Source organism: Leguminivora glycinivorella, chromosome 8 (genome assembly GCF_023078275.1).
Source record: "Leguminivora glycinivorella isolate SPB_JAAS2020 chromosome 8, LegGlyc_1.1, whole genome shotgun sequence".
NCBI classification, from domain to species: Eukaryota; Metazoa; Arthropoda; class Insecta; order Lepidoptera; family Tortricidae; genus Leguminivora; species Leguminivora glycinivorella.
In genome coordinates, this window is record NC_062978.1 from 12,178,257 (window position 1) to 12,201,613 (window position 23,357).

General features: G+C 36.3%; 2 protein-coding genes across 3 annotated transcripts; both read left to right on the forward strand.

Moving 5' to 3' along the window:
- The first annotated feature begins 4,801 nt into the window (after nt 1-4,801).
- On the forward strand, nt 4,802-14,978 carry LOC125228827 (facilitated trehalose transporter Tret1-like). Its single transcript, XM_048133519.1, has 8 exons — nt 4,802-4,955; nt 5,434-5,663; nt 8,321-8,491; nt 8,834-8,986; nt 12,560-12,692; nt 12,997-13,218; nt 13,518-13,709; nt 14,349-14,978. Exons 1-6 carry the CDS (start codon nt 4,889-4,891, stop codon nt 13,200-13,202), a joined length of 960 nt encoding a protein of 319 aa, XP_047989476.1. The 5' UTR covers nt 4,802-4,888; the 3' UTR covers nt 13,203-13,218; nt 13,518-13,709; nt 14,349-14,978.
- A 2,728-nt stretch (nt 14,979-17,706) lies between these two features.
- Nucleotides 17,707-22,673, forward strand: LOC125229005 (ADP-ribosylation factor-like protein 1). 2 transcript variants are annotated; one of them, XM_048133765.1, is made up of 6 exons: nt 17,707-18,023; nt 18,106-18,263; nt 18,845-18,903; nt 19,466-19,577; nt 20,432-20,656; nt 22,463-22,673. In XM_048133765.1, the coding sequence occupies exons 1-5, from the start codon at nt 18,020-18,022 to the stop codon at nt 20,639-20,641; spliced, it is 543 nt and encodes a 180-aa protein (XP_047989722.1). In that variant the 5' UTR covers nt 17,707-18,019; the 3' UTR covers nt 20,642-20,656; nt 22,463-22,673. The 2 variants fall into 2 exon arrangements, with proteins under 2 accessions (XP_047989722.1, XP_047989721.1); XM_048133764.1 differs by lacking the exon at nt 18,845-18,903 and having other exon boundaries at nt 17,801-18,023; nt 18,106-18,322.
- Nucleotides 22,674-23,357: the final 684 nt, after the last annotated feature.

The window sequence follows — 23,357 nt, forward strand, 5'->3', positions numbered from 1 at the left end:
AGACGACGCAACGAAGCCACGCTGTTACGTCGTCGCCTAAATAGAATTTTTTTTTCGTCTGATTTTTACTATTTTATGTGCTATAAGTACCTATTGTTTTTATTTTTTAGTTTCACAGTGCCTTGGTTTTACTGTTATGCTGTGTAACTTATTTTAATAATAAATAAATCAGTTTTATTATCTAACCATGTTGTACATTTGGTATTTAGCACAACGTTTAAGTAAACACAACGGTTCATATACGTATTACGGTTCATATACATATGTCCTCAATTCACGACCAATTATTTTAGTAAATAGAAGAAGAGATAGTTATATTTGTGTTTACAAGAGTAAAGATATTTCTAAGTACACAAATCAACTTCCACTGCACAGTGGTGCGTGTAGAACAATGTTATGGGACAAAAATCTCAGTACATTTATTAAAAACAAATAATATATTTACATTAAGATTCCCATATGCCATGCTTCCCTCCACTCCCTCACAGTGCTAAACATACGTAAGTATACTTCAGACAACTTGCAGTTTTTGATGCAATTTTTAGTAGGTACTTATATATTTTTAGGGTTGCGTACCAAAAAGGTACATACAGGTGTTTTCTGTCTATCTGTCACATTACTAAATATCTCGAGAACTACTTATGCTATCGCTTTGAAATTTGGAATAGTTAAGAACATTGGTAACCTCTACAAATTGAAAGTATTTATTTATTTATTTATTAAGTGGGTCTATATTAATTCGCATAACTTAATACTCCTAATATGAATTGGCATAACGTTTATTACTCATAACATTGAATACGCATATAATTATTTCGCATAATAGATTACGTATAATGCTAATGCGCATAATGTAAATTGTTATAACGATGAATTGGGATAAATATAATAAGCATAACTTTGCTTCGTAGAATGATTAAATAGCATACAATAAAATTATAATTGACTGGCTAATTAAGTTGTAAAAAAACAGTGAAATAAGTATACTTAAATTATTTTTAATGAAAAATACCTTGCGATTGTAATGTATGTAATACGGAATAATATCTGAATAAAATTCACATAAACTGATTGTGTAATGTTGTTATTATGATACACCGTGTTCATTTTTATTTTCCGTTAAATTCGACAAGTCGTTAGGTTCATTATCAGGAACGAACCCGTGTACATCAACGTTTTGTTAAACTCGAAAAATAATGTTTTCGTTTTCATACATAATACCTAAATTAATCAATTAGTGTGCGAGACCCTTAAGAATAACATTAAAGTTAAGGGGCTGACAACACCCAATTGCACTAAATTGATGTTACTTGCGCAGATTGTTAAGCCAAAATATTAGTTTTAGTAAAGCAAGTAAATTATATGTTATTATTCATTATATTTCAACGAACATAGCCGTACTCGATACACGATTTAATGAAATTGGCTCGATAGAAAAAAATTGCAAAGATTAGTCTCGAGTTCGTCATTAAACGGTTCTATGTCGTTCAATTATTCACTTAGTTGTCTTTAATTAATATTACAATAACAAAAATATACATATCTAAAACACTAACGAAACATTTTGCACAAATAATGCATCTTTCTATTTTATTTTAATAAATTTCCGCCCTTTTCGTACCTAGCCGCCTCTTTTAGTGACATCGCGCTCTCACTTACTCCCATACAAATAGACGATAGATAGTACCCTACGCTAGCCTCAAGGCCATTGGGTGTTGTCAGCGTCTTAATGTCAAGTAAATGACGTTACAATATGTCATCTATACAGCCGGCGTATCATGCTGCCAATTTTATCACTTATCCACGTGGATAAGACATCTGTCACTCTCACACTAACATACTTGCTAAAGCGTGACGGATGCTTTATCCACGTGGATAAGTGATAAAATTGGCAGCATGATACGCCGGCAGGGCGTCCCACGGCGATGCCACATGGAGGTAAAGTAGTACCTTAAATATCATAGATAGCATACTTTGCTGAAAGAAGACTTCATTTTATTTATTTTGTAGGCATTTAAAAAGGCGGCATTTCGTGAACATTAAAGCAGTGGGCCTTCTGTACTTGTACTATTATATATTATGTGATTTTAGTCTCTTTTTAATACTGGCGCCCAACGTGGGACCACAAAGCATTCAAACTTAGTAACGCAATCGCAAGTATCTCAACACACAAATAGAATACCTAGTCACTTTTAGGTACAGACAAGTTTAAAAACTTATTTTTATTGCACTTGTTCAGTGAGTTTGAGATTAGATTTTATAGCAAACAGTTTTCTCGAGGGAGTTATGAACAGGGCCCGTAACTTTCATGCCGATGACATCAATTTGACGTCACATAGGAAGCGTGCTTAAAGGAAGATTCAAATAGTTTATTATACTTAATAATTATTCATTATTCATTAATCGCTATTCGCTAGTACGCTATTCATACGTGGAATAATGAATACCTACTTGAAACTTGTTTTTATTATTTATTAATATACGGTAACAAAATTATTTAATGAAATGAAATGTATGTATAAAAATAAACAAATAATTTAATTTACTTTTCACGTATCAAGTAGGTATTAATTATTTCACGTAAGAATAGATTCGTTTTGAAGTCACGATTAAAATGATTGATGAATAATGATTAATTACTAAATAAAAATCGGCATGAAAGTTACGGGCCCTAGTTATGAAACTGCTTGTGCCCAAATTACCTGTTTTGTGTGATGAAAAACATTGTATGTAACTCGGGACGTAACGATATTGGAAACTCGAGTCTTTAACTATATTCACGTTTCCAACATTTAAGTTACGCTCCATGTTGTAGAATGTATACCACTCGGATCCTTTATTACGCAAATAGTTACCTTGTCAACTCAGTCGAATTGTAATAATGAAAAACCACTCGTGCTCTCTGTTTATCTAGGATTATGGGCTCAAAACAGATTTTAGACGAACGTTACGAGCAAGTGTGTTGAAAGTTAATATTTTCAGAATATTTGGTAAGCAAAAGGAAAAGCAAACGTTCTTCTGAACTTTTATATTTGTGTATTAATTCCCGCTAGTATTAGAACATCAAATATAAATACAGTTTCTAATTTCCATTTTGTACATGATAACATAAATTAAATATAACAAGATCATACCATCCCATACATTAAAATGCGACCGCCTACGAACGCGCTTACACTCCACCACACATAGATGGCGCCACAAAAAAAATGCCTTGTTGCCACCGATTATTTGTAGATTGGCATTAAGTGTCAATTCCGATCCGTAAATCTATGTCAAAAGTGACACTTAACGCCATCTACAAGTATAATCGAAAGCTACAAGACATTTTTTTGTGGCGCCATCTATGTGTGCTGGAGTGTAAGCGCGGTCTTAGGCGGTCGCATTTTAATGTATGGGATGGTATGATCTTGTTATATTTAATTTATGATGATAATGAGGAGTCGACTGAAGAAAAGTAATTTAAATTGCCATACTAATGAAGATATACGGTTATTACAAACTGTTAGAGTTGCGTACCTCAAAATGGAAATGCGGATCCCTGACAGGATCACTGGTGCGACAATTTATTCTAAAAAATCGGAGACCTACGGCTGCGCCAAAATCAGTACAATTAAGTACCGGTGCTGGGCGAGGGATCCAATATTTTTTCCTGATGAAGAGGCGACGAGTGAGTTCAGGATTGCGTCGTAGGCCTTACACTTACTTAGATTTAGTACAGGTATGGTTTAGTCCCAAAATAGTTATTTAAATTTTGCATATTTACTTCGAAATGGTGACGATAAATGACTTTAGCACCCCTTTACTGACGTAAAATATCAAGGTAAAGCTTAACAAGAAGGTAAAGGTAGATAAACCCCTCATAAACTTTCAAGATCGGATATCTCGAAATATACAATATATTGAAACTCTTTCATATCATCATGTCAATATTTTCTTACATAATAAGCGAGAAATAACCATAAACCCGAAAAAAATACATTCATTGTATTGCGTCAATTTTATTATCTAACCATGTTGTATATTTGGTGCTTAGGCAACAACGTGTAAGTAAACAGTTTTTATACGTAAGTCCTCAATTTACGACCAATTATTTACTATCTCTTTGTGTTTAAATATATTTGTATGAGTAAATATAAGTATTTCTAAGTAGACAAATAAACTTCCACTCCACAGTGGTGAGTGTAAAACAATGTGATGGGACAAAATTCCCAATTATATCGCAAAAATTATCTCTGATATACTTTATCAACACTATAATTTTAAGTTCTATAAAATATGCCTATGAGTGATAAGCAAATTATAAATATAATAAAATCACTTTATTTCCGACACTATCTAAAATATACAAAAAAAAAGAAAGAAACAATCTGTATCTGCTAGTGAATCGTAGTTTTTACTTTACGATATCGGCAAACCGATACTTTAATTACTTTTAAATTTAGAATATCCTGAAGAAATGTTTTATACAAAAATCTATCTGGTTTGAAGGCCGACCGCCCAAACTGCGTATTTTCAATGATCTATACGTTACACGGCAAAAATAGTGATTATTCGCTTAAAACATAAAACACACGATAGATGGGAAAGTATGCCTTCTTAAAAGATGATTGACTTGATGACTTTTGAACTTTATGTTTAATACAACGAATATTATAATTCGTCAGAAGTTTGTTCCATTGCGATGTTCTACACGAATCAATGTGCACTGTCACCTTGAATATAAATAAAATTATTTGCAAAGTATTTATAACATTCTCTCGCGTATTTCGCGTCATTTGTTTAAAAGTGCCGTCTCAATTACAAGTCGGTCAGTACATTGGTGCATTGGTTTTCATATTTCAATCAAACCAAATACTAAGATCTTTTAATAAAACACTAACCAAAAATGACAGCCAATGATCAAAATGACAAAGAAGGTTCCGTCCATAACCAATGGATTATTGGTTTTATTTGTAAGTACATAAATTATGTATTTCGTTATTATTAAATTAGTAATTGTTCTGTGAGCTAAACACTCGCGAGCATAAGTTTAACTACAAATCTAAAAAAATTAAAAATATAGGAAGTTGAAATGCTGAGGTTCGCAACGTTTTGCTGTGTGCCCCAAAGGCACACGTGAGTTCAACCGACTATTACCTCCCACCAGTACCAGTAGTAGACCAGTGCCTTCAACGCACATGTGAGTCCATACCTACTAGTTAATTTGATGTTAACATACAAATTCAGGACTGACATGTGCGTCGAAGGCACTGGATGAAAATCACTGAATACTATGACCTCGTCTGTACGATGATGAAGGTACTGGATGAAAGTAACGAAAACGCGTATATGCGTTGTTGGCAGTGACTGCGTTAATCATATTTAATTTTCTATTTTTCCGTAATGCACTTTTCGTTTTCGTGTACTTAAATTCCAACGTCTACATTTTAGCAACAACAATGATCCTCACGTACGGGCTGCAAAGCGGTTGGATGTCGCCTACGATCAGCAAGTTGCAATCGAAACACAGCCCGGCCGGCCGGCCGCTCACCACCAACGAAATCTCCCTTGTTGCTGGCCTGATCAGCATGACTGCAGTCACCACACCAATCATATTCGGATATATAGCCGATTACATAGGCCGCCGCAAAACGTTGATCGCGATAGTCATTCCTCAGATTGTAAGTAGTTATTATCACGGAAATTCCTGAAGTTTTCATTTACGTTTTTTTATTACACATTTGCCTTTAAAATTGTGGCTATTAGCCACTTAATAGGCTACTTGACCCTTTTTTTAAATTTTATATTATTACTTACTGTCCAACTAACGGAAAAAAAAATATCACTGTATTTTATTAAGACCGGCGTTCCGGCAGGCAAGGCAGGATTACAAAGCCTCGAGCATCGCCGTCGAGTTGCGTCCTTGTCCGTCTTCTACCGGATACATTCCGGAGAGTGTGCACAGGAACTGCATGACCTGGTTCCTCCTTCCCCGTTCCATCACCGGACAACTAGGCGCGGGGAGCGGTTTCACCCTTACGTTGTCGACCTACCTTTCATTCGCACGAAGAGGTTTGCCTCTTCTTTCCTAATGCGAACTGCTAAGGAATGGAACATGCTCCCCTCATCTGTATTCCCGGGCGAATACAATCTGGGTGAATTCAAGTCAAGAGTGAATAGGCTGTTACTGAACCAGTGAGCTACAACCTCGGCCTGGTCGTCACTTTCCATCAGGTGCGACTAAGGTCAATCACTGGCCAGTTTATAATAATAAAAAAAAAAAGACATAAACAGCAAGAAATGTTTTTAAAGAATACTTTTACGTAATCAGGCAAAAACAACATCAGCCATGTCATCTATAGATTTTCTGTGAATGAAGTCATTCAGTGCGAAAACAACACTTTCTGACACTTTAAGTACGAAGCATAAAGGTCATTATGTCAGTGATTGATTTGACATGAATTCTATGACGTCACAATACGGCCGACAGCGTTTTCGGTGGCCAAAATAAAAATAAACTCCCATTTTTTAATTAAAAATAAGTAGTCATCGTACACATTTAATACCCAAAATCATTGGTTTCTTATGTCAAATATTACAGAAGACAATCATTTATTGTGCCAAATTAGATATGAGTCTAGTAGAATATTGCTTCAAGATTTTCAATGGATTCTATTATTAAGTAAAATAAGTTAGAAGTAGAGTTACCAAAACATAAGACAGTCTTTAGCAGTTTTTTTAGGGTTCCGTAGTCAACTACGAACCCTTATAGTTTCGCCATGTCCGTCCGCGGATAATCTCAGTAACCGTTAGCACTAGAAAGCTGTAATTTAGTACCAATATGTATATCAATCACGCCGACAGAGTAGTAAAATGTACCCCAACACACGTAAAGTGCCTTTGAAATCCTTCCGACATCCGATATCGTATCGGATAATGTCAAAACGCACTAACGTGTGATAGGTATTTAAAAATGACGAATGGTTTACGAAAATATTTTTTTGATACTGTTAATATTTTCGGAAATAATCGCTACAAAAGTAAAAAAAACATGTGTCCCCCCCCCCCCCGCCCCTCTAACTTACAAGATCCAAAAAGTAGTCTATGTCACTCTCCATCCCTTCATCACCACTTTAAAAAATCACGTCAATTCGTTGCTCCGTTTTGCCGTGAAAGACGGACAAACAAACAGACACACAACACTTTCCCATTTATAATATTAAGTATGGATTGGGTAAGACGTTACTTACGAAAATGTTGAAAAAAAAACATATAAGTACGTATGAAATGTAAGCATTTGATTTTGTAAATTACCTACGTACCGTTGACAGCCTTTAAGCCAGACATTTTGTTTAAGAGGGCTTTCGTGTTAAAAATAGTGAAATCGCAACCGAGCGCTCGATCATACCGTGTGTGGTATCAAATTAAAGGGCTTTGCGAGTAGTTTATAAATATATATCACATTATAGGACTTTTTCTACTTGGTCTAACAAAATATGAGAAAATGTCCAAAAGTGGTAATAATTGTACCGGTGAAGGCTCGTTTTCAAAAAATTGGCAAAAATCAATAATAGCAATTTATAATCACTAAGGCATAACAGCAATTTAAGTAAACGTTGCAGATTAATTTAGTACAAAACTTACTTCGATTTGATGTAGATTTTCAAAGAAATTGTCACTTAATTTTAGGTAATTTCTGAAAAAATTGAATTCGCCTTAGGCTAGTTTACTCTTTTTCAAAAACTTAAAATAAAAATCTAGTCTGAAATGATTGTGGTACAGGATATACGAATTATAAATTTACCCGTTTTAATATTCAAAATTGTCCAAATTTTACAAATAAGATCGACTGATTCAGCTCTATACGTGCGTTTTTCTAAACGTGCATTAGAGAAAAATTCATAATTAATTTAGTGAGTTAGTTTTCAAAAATCCAGTCTTATAAAAATCAAGATAATAAGATGCTCTAACTGGAACTTGAATTAAATAAATCTATTGGATAATGGAAAGTGTAGTATTTCACCGACTAAAACTATCAATTTTACATTCTTTTGACATTTTTTTTGAAAGCAGCCTTAATATCCTACCGACTGCGCCATGTAGTTTTTAATTTTGACCGTCGAAAACATTCAAGGGTCTATTATATAAAATAACTTTCCAAAAATATCTAAACATTTTATTACTAGAGAACTATGTAGCAACTAATAAATAATCGATTCCGGTAATACCGCTGTAGAACTCCTATATAACTCCTACATTCGAATCTGTGTACCCAGTTCTTTACCCGTTTGTCTCCTGATTAAGTCGTGCTCAATTGTGTCCCTTCTTTTAATTCTAGCTTGGTTTTGCATTAAAGTTAATATCAGCCCACCCGATATGCCTGATGGTATCGCAAGCCTGCTGCGGTATCGCCGGCGGAGGCGTGTACTGCATTGCGCCTACATATATAAAGGAGATTGCACAAGACTCCTTGAGAGGTGCTCTGGGATGCTCTGCCATTCTTTTACAGGTTACAATCAATTTCGCTTAGCATCCATCAAATCAATGTTATCATATGTAAACAACTGGGTGGCTAGCCGAATGGCACAATCGCTCACGAAACGAAGCGCTAGTAGATATCTATCTCTATCGCGCTTGCGTATTGGCGCGACAGAGCCAGCGGCGTATCGCTTTCGTTTGGCGTCGGAGAAATGCCATTCGGCTACGGGGCCTGGTATCTTCACTTGTTGAATTTATATTTCTATTAATATTTTTTTTAATATGAAGTAATTATTTAAAGTAATTAGTTACCAAACTGTGGTGGTACACCACACGTGTGGTGACATCAAATTAAAACGTAATTTTATTTCAGAGTCTTGGTTTGGTGATTATGTATGCGATGGGAGCATACATCGAATACTACACGGTTCTCTGGATCGTGATTTGGCTTCCTGTTCTAAATCTTATCGCGCTATTCCAAATACCGGAGTCACCGGCGTACCTAGTAAAGACAGGAAAAGTGGAAGTAGGCTGTTTTTTTTTTTAAATAAAGTCGTTTGTAGACATAGAAAGTTTACAGCCATCTCTCGACATAAGATGAAAGCCAAACTCCAGTTTTGATTTCATCCTTAGGTAGGTCTTTATTAAGTCGTATTATCTCCCAGTGATGCGTTCAGATGTTTTAGAAGGGCAGGTCGTACACGTACAGCTGCGTTAGTGGCCCACAAATAGTAGAGGAGTTGTACGAGCATTTATATGGGAGGGGTCATAATAATTCCCACAGAACCGAAGTTTGGTTTTTTTAGTTCTTTGCGTGTGTCTTTTTGACATACTAAAAATATAGTAAAATATATTTGTGCAAAATGCGTTTTTTCGACCGCCAAAAGTTCTATGAAAAATTACTATGAAAAAAAATCCTAAAATTTAAAAATCGTCTCTGGTATCAACTTATGGGGAATTAGGCGGCAAATTTTTTTAAAGCGTTGATGTTTAGCAAAAATATAACAATTTTCCACTATTTTGATAAAATAAAAACTAACAAAAATCATAAATTTGAGGAAGGAAACATAAATTTCAGCAATGTAATTTTTTTCATAGGTACCACACCAAGGTAAAATGCGGGTACGATCCGCCTGGTGATAAGCAGTCACGCTAGCCTATGACTCCTGCCACTCTAGAGCCTCCACATGCGCGTTGCTGCCCCTTTAGGGTACATTTCCACTAGAGATGCGCTACGTGGATGTGTTTGATATCCACCAATCATGTTCATTGTTCCACAAAGTATAGCTCTAGTGGAAACGGGTTCGACTAAGCTGATTGTGGATATCAGACGCATCCATAACACATCTCTGGTGGAAAAGCACCCTTAAAAGTTCTCAGCCAGCTCGCAGGATAAGGAATGTCCGCGGGAGAATCCTCCTTTTGCGGTAACCGACGTAACCGTATTTACCATAAACTTGTATTTTGGTGAGGTTCAATGTAAGTAAATTGTTGCAACCCAAAGGAAAACTCTCGATAAAGCGTTATATCGTACACGAGAGAAAACCAAGACCTTATAATAATCGGTTTTTTCTAGACATAAATCTGCGCATCCTCACACCCTGAACCCGTATATGGTCACACACTGCGGCTTCTTCTTCTTCAACCTAGCGGGATCCTGGCGCTAGGCCGGGAATACGGCTTTCCTGCTCAGTCTTCTCCACTTTGCCTGGTCTTCGGCATTCTTAGGCGTGATATTGTTCTCTTGCATGTCCGCTTCCACGACGTCCAGACAGCGCCTCTTTGGCCTACCGGGGCAGCGTGACTTAGGGCCTTGGACAATGAGATTAAGGCATCTGTTTCCGATGTAGGTTGAAGAGGATTTTTCTCCCGCGGACGCTGTTAAGTGTGCCTTTCCACCAGAGAGGTGTTATGGATGCGTCTGATATCCACAATCAGCTTAGTCGAACCCGTTCCCACTAGAGCTATACTTTGTGGAACAGTGAACATGATTGGTGGATATCAAACCCATCCACGTAGCACATCTCTGGTGGAAAGGTACCTTAAAGGGCCAGCAACGCGCATGTGGAGGCTCTAGAGTGGCAGGCGTCATAGGCTACCGTGACTGCTTATTACCAGGCGGATTGTACCCGTATTTACCATGGTGTGGTACCTATGAAAGAAATTACATTGCTGAAAATGTATGTTTCAATCACTTCCCTTCATCAAATTTATGATTTTTATCAGTTTTTATTTTATCAAAATAGTGAAAAATTGTTATAGTTTCGCTAAACATCAACGCTATAATTTTTTTTGCCGCCCCTTTCCCCATAATTTGATACCAGAAACGATTTTTAAATTTTAGGATTTTTTTCCATACTAATTTTTCATACAAATTTTGGCGGTCGAAAAAACGCATTTTGCAGAAATATATTTTAGTATGTCATAAAGACACACACAAAGAACTAAAAAAACCAAACTTCGGTTCTGTGGGAATTATTATGACCCCGAACGCTATATCTCCTCCACTAAAACTGGTCTCGCCGGAAAATCAGCGCTGACCCCTGGGTCAGCATTTATGCTGAGGCGGGACCATTTTGTGGTAAACCCGAGTTACTTTTTTCAAAATTTCATATTATATAATTGTGTTTACCATTGAATAATAGTTATTTGTTATACAAGGGGGCAAAGTTGTATTTTAACGCCGAGTGTGGAATTGAAAAACGAGCAAGTGAAAGGATTCTATAGTTGAACCACGAGCGAAGCCAGTGGTTCGAGAATAGAATCCTGAACTTGCGAGTTTTTTAACACACGAGAAGTAAAATACATTTGCACCCGAGTGTACACAAAACTTTTCCCCTCACTATAGCGAGGAAACTACAACGCAAAAAAATGCGTTTATCACTGCTTCCAGTAGTTCCACAGGTGGTAAATCATCTTAATTACTAGATTCACCTACTTTTATCAATTTTAAAGTAGTTAATTTGACTTTATTCAAGGTCAAATTACTTTACCCACTAGTGGATAAAATGCGTTTTTACCCGCTGGTATTAACCCTTAAATGCATGGTGATGTATATATGCATCATATATTTAATGGCCCGTGGCTCGATATGCAGCTGTCCAAAATCACATTTATTACTTAATTATTATTCATTATTTATTGTTATTTAATATACAATTAAATAAATAAAATAATATAATGATTTACTATTTATTATTTAAGGATTAAGATGAAATGGCGGAAAAGTGTGAAAAAACAGGACGATGACGATTTTTAGTATGTGATTTAGACTGATTTTTTCGGAGTTAGTAATTAGTTTATGTTTAAACATTTTATCATAAAGGTTTAACAAATAGTGTACCTTTTTAATAGTAGTAATTTTTTTTAAATAAAACTTACCAATTACGATATATTTATATAAATAAGATTTGGCCTATTTAACTTCGAACACTGATTTAGTATAAAAATCGTTCTTTAATATTTTTTTTATTATTTTTCCCAGAGTCAGAAAACCATTGTCTATCACATATATCAATATCTCGTTAAAAGAAAAATTCATGCATTTAAGGGTTAAAGAACAAAACACGTGTTTCCGAGCTAGTGAGGGGAAAATTATAAGGCCGTCTAAACGAACATTATTATATTTTTCCCGGGATACTTACTTTTTAACTTAATTTATCTTTTTTTATTTATATAAAATCCTGAATCAACGTGTGGTAGCCTAGTCTTTTTACAAGCTTTTATTCAACTTGCCTTGATAGTATGTTAGTGTGCGTCAAAACGTAGAAGCAAAATTTGACCCACTTCCCGGTTTCCGATAGAGTTGAAATTTTGCACACATATGTAAATCACGTGACAATGCAATATTATGGTATCATGGAGCTGATCTGATGATGGAGCAGAAAGGTGGTCATAGAAACTCTGTTATGAAACGTCGTATCCCCAGTAAGGGGCTTTTAGAAACATCTCGGAGAGCAGTAGATGACTGTGAAAGAAAGGTACAGTCGGCGATAAAAGCTTGAGCCAAAAATGATTTTTTGCAAAAAAAACTTATTTATAATCATGCAGTAAACTAGGTTCATTATCCGAGTTGTATTTTTTTCTTTTTTCTTTTAAGGAAGCCACTAAAGTGATGGCTTGGCTGAGGGGAGTTGACGAAGACCACAAAGATGTAGAGCGAGACATTTCTATTTTACAAAAAGAAATTATGGCATCGGAAAACTTTACAGAAATCACATGGATGACTATCCGTAAGTATTAAGGATACCCACGCTGGAACAGAACAGGGTACGTAGCCGAATGGCACAAACGCTCACGAAACGAAGCGCTCGTAGATATCTATCTCCATCGCTCTTGCGTATTAGCGCGACAGAGCCAGACTACTTTCTGCAGCGTTTCGATTTCGTTTCGCGTCACAGAAATGCCATTCGGCTACGGCACCAGGACAGAGAAAGTTAGGCTGCACCGTGTATACAATATGTATATCAATGTTAGATCTAAATCTAAAGTTGACATTGTGTCCATAGGTAAACCCTTTCAAATTTTTAATTTCAGTATCTGACAAAGCTTCACGGAGAGCTCTTGGGTTGAGCTTCCTTTGTGTGACTCTGCTGGACATGGGAGGCAATTATGGCATTGTCGCTTATGCATCAGTCATCTTACAACAAGCGGGGGTGACATTTTCTCCGGAGTTACAAGCACTAGGTATCACTTCCCATTCTCATGATGTTCGGGTCTTTACTATCGGCAATTACTATTGAAAAATTCGGAAGAAAGGTAATTTTCGCAATAACTCAAAGATGACTTATGCTAAACCAGGCCGGGGCTGGACATCCAACACTTTGTTTTGATATGGCGAAATGACGGCAAATAATGCTTTATATGTGGGGAATAATTTTTGTTTAACTGGACGTTCCATAATATTGACCAGTGCGAACGAAAAATTCCAATATTGAACAGCGAGCGTAGCGAGTGATTCAAAATGTGCAATATTGAGCGTATATATATATATACCTTATTAAGTACTTAATAATACTTAATTACCAACTGTTACATTTTTTTTTGTTAATTTCTAGCCTTTAATAATGGCTAGTGCCGCTTTCACCGGAGCCCCCCTGGCTGTGTTGGGAGCGATGTTGCTGGTGGTAAAGAACGGAGGAACCATGCCACCATGGGTACCGGTCACGTGTATTGGGATCTGCTTGTACGCTGCCGGGCAGATGATGTCTCTGCCATCTATAGTCATCTCGGAAGTATTTAGTGTACAGGTAGATAACAAAATTAATACTTTACAAATAGGCATTTTTTTTCTTATATTCATGCCCATTGCCCTGCCTATTAGTGAAGTAACTTTTAAGTAAGTACCTACTCATGAGAGCATGAATACTGTTTTCAAAGTTATTTCATAAATGCGAACTACTGACAGTAAGTATTAGATAGGTAACCATTATAAACAGATAATAAAATAAGGTAACCTCTCCTTTCCGGAGTATCCACGCGCGCCTTTATCAAAAAACTTGATTAGACCTTAAATTAGCAAAATTTGCGGAAGGTCGTGAGAAAGGCTACCCGAAGCTCAATAACCGTGACCATTTTGATTCAGAAAAAAATTGGTCAAAGGTAATGTTCCTCTTCATCCTGATTACCGTTGCCAATTTAAGAGCTTTAACATCGTTATGCAGCAGCCATGGTAAGAATTTTTATTTATTTATTTATTTAGGTACCTTTAAGATTACCACAATCCCACAGATTACTATTTTTTAACCGGACTATATCTATGATATTCACAGTTGATTGAAAATAACAGTAACGTATACAGGCTGTAATATAAATATCGTCATGTGAGTTACCTCGAAATCTGTTCCTGATTCATAAATATTTAAATTAATCCTTTTATTTTGTTTTAGACGAGAACTAAAGTTTTCGGCCTCCTTTCAACCTACGGCTGGTCTCTCGCTGGGCTTCAAACGATTCTATTCCCCCCGATCACAGAACATTTCGGCATGCACACTATATTCTTAACTTTCGCCGTAGTCAATGCAATAGGAATTGTTATTTGTGCAATTATCATGCCAGAAACTAAAGGCAAGACTCTAACGGAGATCAATGAACTAATATTAGGCAGAAGAAAATGAACTTGAGTATCACAATAAGTTCAATTTCACCCTAGATCCCGTAAATGTTATTAGGTTGCAACAGGGACGCAGCAAGCAAGCCAGAGTATACCTAAAAGGTATGAATGGAGTCTGTTTTCAACTTTGTGAGTTTTATGTACCTATTGATCATACTGTGCAAGTCGCGGCTTGGCCAGGGGCGGCTCACTCCGCGATTCTATTACCGCGCTACAAGTACACCCTGGCGGCCGCGAGTTCGCGGCCTACTCAGGGGTGGCGCGCGTTCTCATGGAATGAACGTTCGCTCTTTCTATTGTTACTGTACGTCGCGAGGTTTTTGTAAGCGATGTCCGCGTGTGGAATGCTAATATATTTAGTTAAATAGACATATTGAATAAAATAAATATCATAGGACATTCTTACACAGATCTACTACCTACTGATTAAGTCCCACGGAAAAGTTCAATAAGGCTTGTGATGTTGGAACTTGAACAAAATATATAAATACAGTATATATACCTAGAAAGTACCCAAGACTTGAATATAATAGTATAACATTTTATGTGAGTATTAATTCGTTTGAATCCATTGGTAACCCTATCACCGGACGCTGCGCACGTGCGGCTCGTTTCTTTGTAAGAATTTTGTAGGTATTTAAAAAGGCGGCATTTCGTGAACATCAAAGCAGTGGGCTTTCTGTACTTGTACTATTATATATTCTGTGGCTTGGCTAAGCGTCAATCAAAGGGATTTTGACGCCAATAAATCGGAACGATTCGTAGCTCGTATATTTAGTATGTCCTTATGATAGTGGTGGGTAAATTTAATTTAATTGGGGGCCGAAATATGAAGGAATTTTAGAGGCGGGCCAGATTTAGACACATAATGCATTATGCATTGCACTATTTTGTCACACACTATTTTTAAGGGCCGTTGGCGAACCGGGTACAATCCCTTCGCGGGTCGGACATGGCCCGCGGGTTATACTTTGACTTCATCGATTGCATTTCCTGTAACATTTCTGTCACAAATAACTGAATAAAAATTGTTTGATATTTCCTCTGAAGGTATGGTATCAGGTAGGATTAATAAAGCATAGTCAAATTTTATTAAGACGTGTTTCCTTTTGTAAATAAATACCTAGGTAGTTATTATTTTCTGGTCTGCTTTTTATGTACAGTTGGTAGTTTGGTACATTACGAATAAAGAGGCCATAAAGAATGCACGTCGGTCTTTGGAAAGAGACAATGTCACGTAAGCAAGAAAGAGACTACGAAGACGAAAAACCACTGTGCATTCTTTATGGCCGTTTACTTGTACTGTTTTGGTCATTAAACACGAGGCGGTATACCAATTATACCATATCCATACTAATATTATAAATCCATACTAATCCATACTATCCATACTTATTATTAATTATCCATTCCATACTTTCAATACTATACTATACTACTATACTTAATATTATAAATGCGAAAGTAACTCTGTCTGTCTGTCTGTTACGCTTTCCCGCTTAAACCACGCAACCGATTTTGATGAAATTTGGAACAGACAATCTTTAGACCCTGAGACAGAACATAGGCTACTTTTTATTTCGAAAAAAAGGGATGAAGGGGTTGAAAAAGAGGTTGAAAGTTTGTATGGGATTTCTTAATTTTAAATGATAAAACCATGAAACTTTATATTTTAGCACTTGATAAGAAATCATTGAACATCTTGATAACGGATAGGGATAGGGATAGGGATAGGGATAGGGATAGGGATCGCGTTGGGATGTACAAAGCGCGAGAACTTAAAGGATAGGGATAGGGATAGGGATAGCGATAGAGATAGCGATAGGGATAGCGATAGCGATAGCGATAGCGATAGCGATAGCGATAGCGATAGCGATAGCGATAGCGATAGCGATAGCGATAGCGATACGGATACGGATACGGATAATATGGGTATCGTTAGAGGGATACGGATAATCGGTCGGCGGTCTCTTACAATCAATGTGCTCTAAGACGATCGTTGTTTGCTTGCTTGAAGATTACGTTTGCGATAAGTATAAGCAAAATGTAAAAAAAATTAAGGGATAATAGAAAAAAGTACTTTTTACCCACCGATCGATCATAGTGTCGAAATACGGGCTATGTGGGATGTTGTTTATAAAGGTTTCCCCAGCGTATATAGAATTACCTACGCTGTGGTCGATGTGTAATATTTCTACAATCATTGCAAGCAAAAGTATTATGTGTCACACCAAATTTCAATCACTGTGAAATATGTGCAATCGAAATAATCGCAGATAAATATACCTACAGAGAATCCTAAGGATCCAAATGAAAATCTTAATGAATACTTTTATTACGCGGGCGAAGCCGCGGGTAAAAGCTAGTATTATTATATACTCTTTGCGGTACACTTACTGTGCGTGCGAGCTAAGTGAGCGCGCATAAGAGAGCCGATATGTGTAACGATTAATGCACACATGTTTTATACGACACAATTGTGAGGAAAGAGCAAAATTTATCAATAAATGAACTTTTAACTGCTAGTCAGTACAATTTCAAAATAGAGACTTACTTTACAGTTTTTACATTGAATATGTAATTGCACGAAATGTGCTGAGCTTGTATGTGTGCTCATTCGCCAGTTCATTGAAGAAAACTAAAAACAATTTAAAGAAAACTCCGCTTTGCTCACAGTTTTTGTTGGATTTCCATTATATTCAAAGATTAATATGCCACATGCCACCAAATAATTTTTATACTCAATTTCAATGGAAAATGTCCACATCCACAGAAATATTACATAAAGAATGATAGTTTCCATACAACTCATCGGCCAATAATGAAGCCAAAACCCGATCGATGTGTGCGTGGAACGCTCCTGTTTTAATTAATCTGAGTCTACATCTACTTACAATAGGTACACACAGCTTCAGTCTCTGTTTATATTTTTCACCTAATCAAATTAATGTTAGGTACCTATTTTATTTTCAACACTTGACTTTGACAATTTTTAAAACTCAAGCTTCTTAAGAAAGATTATCAAAATTAAACAAACGAATAAAATGGAAAATGGCGCGTTATTTTTTTTATGCACGAACTGTGGCCTGTTTCACCACAGCGACAATTGTCGCTCGACAGTGAAGCCTTTGATCTCCCGATGGCAAGCGAATGGGTAGATCTAATTGACCCTTTACGAACCCTTGGCTTGTAAATGTCTGTAGAGCCCTAATTAGATTTTGACATAAATTATTTTGATGTGGCAAGAAATCCGTGGTTGTTACACGTCAAACGACGATTTCCAATAAAATGTTCTCCGATTTATTACTATAACTGGATAAATGAAATAAATAAAGCTTGTAAATAGTACTATAAATAATTTGTACGGCACTCATATGCTTATGTGAAAAAGTTTAAACATTGCTAAGTCCGCTAAATGAATTAGACTAGTGACCCTTATCAGACAAAATGGGTAAGTAATCATATTGTCGTAAAAAGTAATTTTATTTCTTAAATAGCCGGTGCTGTGTGATAAGTTTAATTGTGCTTTTCAGGTGGTTTATTTAGTTACTTCAGAGGGTTGCTAGGGGCGCGAGAAATGCGTATTTTGATCCTTGGACTGGACGGCGCCGGGAAGACGACAATCCTATACAAATTGCAAGTGGGTGAGGTGGTCACTACCATACCCACCATCGGGTTCAACGTAGAACAGGTCACGTACAAAAACCTCAAGTTCCAAGTGTGGGATCTCGGAGGACAGACCAGTATTAGGTAAGGATTGAAAGGACTGACATGTTAATTAATAAAATAGGTTATGTTTTTTGTTTTATAATTTGACTGTGCCTTAAATACACTTCAATAATAGTTTTTAGTTTAATACTGAACCTTAAGCAATAGTTTTTATTCTATTTTGGCATGTACTTCTACCTAAACAGTAAAAAAAATCTCTTTCATGTAATAAAAATATATATTTTCTTTATCAGTAGCATTTCCTGTTAATGGTTAATGACAAGTATTTTGTAAAACCTATAATACCAAGATAAGATGCAAGACTGGAAAGTTATCCATAAGTTGGCAACAAATATTAGTGATGAAAACACAAATAACTACCAAGCGGAGACAGAAGATATGTTATCATGGTTTAAACCTGGAATTTCCTGCTTTGTAGGCATACATTTACAGCCCCATTCTGAATTGTAAACCTTGCACTTATAGGCCTTACAGCCTTGAAACTCGGACTGACTGAAATACAATGACATGGTCGTACATTTCCATAAAAATACAAAAGAACAGGTCACGTACAAAAACCTCAAGTTCCAAGTGTGGGATCTCGGAGGACAGACCAGTATTAGGTAAGGATTGAAAGGACTGACATGTTAATTAATAAAATAGGTTATGTTTTTTGTTTTATAATTTGACTGTGCCTTAAATACACTTCAATAATAGTTATTAGTTTAATACTGAACCTTAAGCAATAGTTTTTATTCTATTTTGGCATGTACTTATACCTAAACAGTAAAAAAAATCTCTTTCATGTAATAAAAATATATATTTTCTTTATCAGTAGCATTTCCTGTTAATGGTTAATGACAAGTATTTTGTAAAACCTATAATACCAAGATAAGATGCAAGACTGGAAAGTTATCCATAAGTTGGCAACAAATATTAGTGATGAAAACACAAATAACTACCAAGCGGAGACAGAAGATATGTTATCATGGTTTAAACCTGGAATTTCCTGCTTTGTAGGCATACATTTACAGCCCCATTCTGAATTGTAAACCTTGCACTTATAGGCCTTACAGCCTTGAAACTCGGACTGACTGAAATACAATGACATGGTCGTACATTTCCATAAAAATACAAAAGAAAATCTTTTCACAGTACACCTGTAAGTTGTATTTTTTGTTCCAGGCCCTACTGGCGATGTTACTATGGCAACACAGATGCTATAATTTATGTTGTAGACTCTGCAGACAGAGACAGAATAGGGATATCAAAAGATGAATTGGTTCATATGTTAAGAGTAAGTAATGTAATTTTTTTTGTGTAGTCACTAGTCTATTCTGAGCTGTTACTTGATTTTAAGTAACTCTTCTCCCTACAAACATTTTCCTTTCCTTGTATAGATTCGGGTTCTGTCTATAACACAAATCAATCTTCATACCTACTTTACTGAAGACCCTATGAGACACTTTACTGAATAAAAATCTTCATACTATAGTGATTGTTATACGTGTTTGAGTGGTAAGTCTGACGAAGACTATACAGGGTCAAGTCAGACAGCCATTGTGTTATCACAATGCACATATTTATTGTTTATCAAATCTAATATTTATTAGCATGATAATATGAGCCAAGCCATGAATCCCACCCTGAATGGAAATTATCTAAACTGCCCTGTTAAGCCAAGAAGTGCTTCATGTCACAGTTTCATTTTCTATCGACCCCTTATTTGCCAAGAGTGGCACTGAAACTTGAGTAGTTTCATGTGATCTGCCTACCCCTTCATGCGTGATTGTATGTATGTATGCGTATGTATGTAAATTCAACGTTATCTTGGCCGTCCCTACATCTTACCCTGCAAGGATGTTTGGTGGGTTTGTGGCGTGTAAATTATTTTGATTTTTAATTTGATAATTAATAAAACATACAAAGGGATTTAAAATTTTATTTTACAACTTGACTTTACAACTTGGTCACTATACTTACTTGCTTAGTATGACGTGATTCTCATTTCCCTTTTATGTCATCATTATAAGTGGATTGTACCATACATACAGTAGTACAAAAAAATTGTGTAAAAAATATGTTTCATAAAGTTTTGTGTCTGTGCACATATCCACTATCAACTTAACCAATTATCTATTGGACTTGCAGGAAGAAGAACTAGCTAATGCAATACTAGTGGTGTTAGCGAATAAGCAAGACATGGCGGGCTGCCTGACCGTGGCGGAGGTGCACCAGGCGCTGGGGCTGGACGCGCTGCGTGACCGCACCTTCCAGATCTTCAAGACGTCCGCCGTGCGCGGCGAGGGGCTCGACCAGGCCATGGACTGGCTGTCGAGCGCGCTGCAGGCTAGGAAATAACGAATAATTACGCATGTGAGTCTCCTCATCAATTCATACAATAACTTTTACACATATTATGGCGCTTCATACAAAATGAGAAAGCACTAGCCTACAACAAAGAGTATATCAGTGGCAGAATTATTGAATCCAAGTTCAACACCACCAAAAACGCTAACTGACGCACGCGATTACAGCCCAGTATCAATCTTATGTGCGTCCCAACCACGATGATGTAATGCGATGTTGATGAGGCGAGGTCACAGATGTCATATATACCATAGAATCCATAGATCAAGCAAACCTATCTACTTAGCGTGTAAAATGAACTCAGTAAAATCCACTGAGTTGTCCGTCTTTAATCGCAGCTTGCAGCTTTCGGTCGTCAATTTTTGTAAGTTGAAGTCAACAAAAACATTAAAAATGCCTTGTTACGTGATATTTAATTGAAACAACTCACAAAAATTATGAACACTCAAGGGCCTGAGACATATTTAAAATCACAGGCAAGTAACAACTTCAGTACGATATCTGACACGCTCGGCCCCTATACAAATAGATGAACTTGTTTCTTCTATCTAAATCTAGTTCTGTGGGCGAGGTGTGTGCTTTCAAAGAGTATAAAAATCCTACAAATTGGGCTGTGTGCACCACGTTGTTGTACAATGTAGGCTATAATAGTATTTCAAGGAGCTTGACACTTCGAGTATGAATAAATGTATAAAGAAGTGTCGACCCTACGCAATAATATTATAGTAGGGTCGTACGCAACAAAATGAACAAAACATATGACGCAATTAATTTACGTTTCATCAAAGAGGATCGAGTATTATAGAGAGTTACTGTCAAAAGTAAAATGTGTAATCACAGTGCATAGACCGCCATCTCTCGACACAAGCTTAAAACTTTTGAACCTCAGTTTTGACAATTTGGCCCATATTCTTAGCTTGATATGTTTTAAAATGTCAAATATTAATATTAGCGCCATCTAGCCGAGCGTACCCCAAAGGTGTATCGCCATCTAGCTTACCGTACCTTTTTCTGTATGGTTTTGGGGTACGTTTTTTTCTTAGACTTTATCGGTCTTTACGAAGTTATATAGAAATAAATGATTTTTTTTTTTTTTTAATTGGTCTTTGCTTGATATGTGTTAAAATGTCAAATATTAATATTAGCGCCATCTAGCCCAGCGTTCCCCAAAGGTGTAACGCCATCTTAGCCACGTTTTTTTCTTAGACCTTATCCGTCTATACGGAGTTACATATGTCTTTGGTTTCATTTTATACTTAATATCTGGGCGACCGAGCTTCGCTCGGTTCTGTTTCGTATCCTTGACATGTGTCGCCATCTAGTTCAAAAATGAATAGTACCTACATCGAGCGAAAGAATTCTCAGCCTTAACAACACAACTACTCCACACGAGATGGCGCGCGATTCGCCACAAAAACTCAGTGTATTTTTCTATTCATTTTAGCCTTGACCTGTGTCGCCATCTAGTGTTTGCAATAAATAGTACTTACATCAACCGAAAGAATTCTGTCTTAACAGTACAACTACTGCACACGAGATGGCGCGCGAAGAAAAACACATGAAAACTCGAAAAGTCGCGTTTTCCGGGACCTAAGGATAAGTTAGACCGATTTTTCACCCCAAAAACCCCCACATAACAAATTTCAGCGAAATCGTTAGAGCGATTAATTTCCGAGATCGTCAGTATAAATAAATATATAAATAAATAAATAAATAAATATACAAGAATTGCTCGTTTAAAGATATAAGATAATTAATACTTAATACATAATTTCTGTTATTTATTAAAATAGCATTATTATGTTTTTACAGAAGCTACAAAATACGGGGTGCGGAAAGGAGATAGCAGCCAGAGGCCCAAAGCGCGGGAGAGAGATAGTAATATCATAGTCACCTGTAACTAATATTATCGATAAGTACTTAGCGTCGCCGCTTTAACCGTCGAATCTGTTCGCCTTATTTTGCGAGGTACAGAGATATGGCCAATTCTTGCCAAAGCAAATGGGCTCAAGGGAGTCCTATCCCGCTGTAACAGAACAAGCGTCTATGACGAGGAAATGGACTCGTTATTACATATAAAACTTACGGCGAATCAACTTTTCCTTGACCAACTTTCTTGGTGCATATTTTCTTTGGGATTTCATTGGATATTTTAACAAATAATATCTGTGATGTTTAATCACATGTATAGTCACGTCTTCACTCATAAAATTCACTATTATTTGATGCAAAACAGGTTGGAAAAACGTATTTATCAACAAACTACGTTCACATGGACGGAATACTGACACTGACAGTTGTCAGCTGCGTAACGTTCCGATATTATGTCTTGATTTCAATCACAGGTCATGAAAGTTGATAATGATTAGTAGTATACTTTCTGGATGTGTTTAATGTAGCATTTAGAAACAAAAATGATATTTTACTGCGTATTTGATCTACAAAGCTAACTAAAACCCTTTAACAAAAAAATATCTGCATACCTATACTAACCGCAATACATAACTCTTCGTCGCTAACTAGGTATCAATAAAATTATTCCTATATCACTTTGGAACACGTGCAGTCATGCAGATGTTACTATTGAGAAGCAAAAACGTACGTGCTGAGCTGTCTTGGACATTAATGCCTAAGGCGTACGACTTAGTAAACAAAACAGTTATGACCTTTTACTTATGAGTGTAATTTAGCGGCTATCCATTGTTAT

Excerpts from the sequence above, each read along its gene's own strand:
- LOC125228827 (XM_048133519.1), top strand. The coding sequence starts at position 4,889 with ATGACAGCCAATGATCAAAATGACAAAGAAGGTTCCGTCCATAACCAA. Across the intron at positions 4,956-5,433 it reads ATGGATTATTGGTTTTATTT|CAACAACAATGATCCTCACG; the intron begins GTAAGTACATAA and ends TCTACATTTTAG. Across the intron at positions 5,664-8,320 it reads CGATAGTCATTCCTCAGATT|CTTGGTTTTGCATTAAAGTT; the intron begins GTAAGTAGTTAT and ends TTTTAATTCTAG.
- LOC125229005 (XM_048133765.1), top strand. Across the intron at positions 18,904-19,465 it reads GGAGGACAGACCAGTATTAG|GCCCTACTGGCGATGTTACT; the intron begins GTAAGGATTGAA and ends TTTTTGTTCCAG. Across the intron at positions 19,578-20,431 it reads AATTGGTTCATATGTTAAGA|GAAGAAGAACTAGCTAATGC; the intron begins GTAAGTAATGTA and ends TTGGACTTGCAG.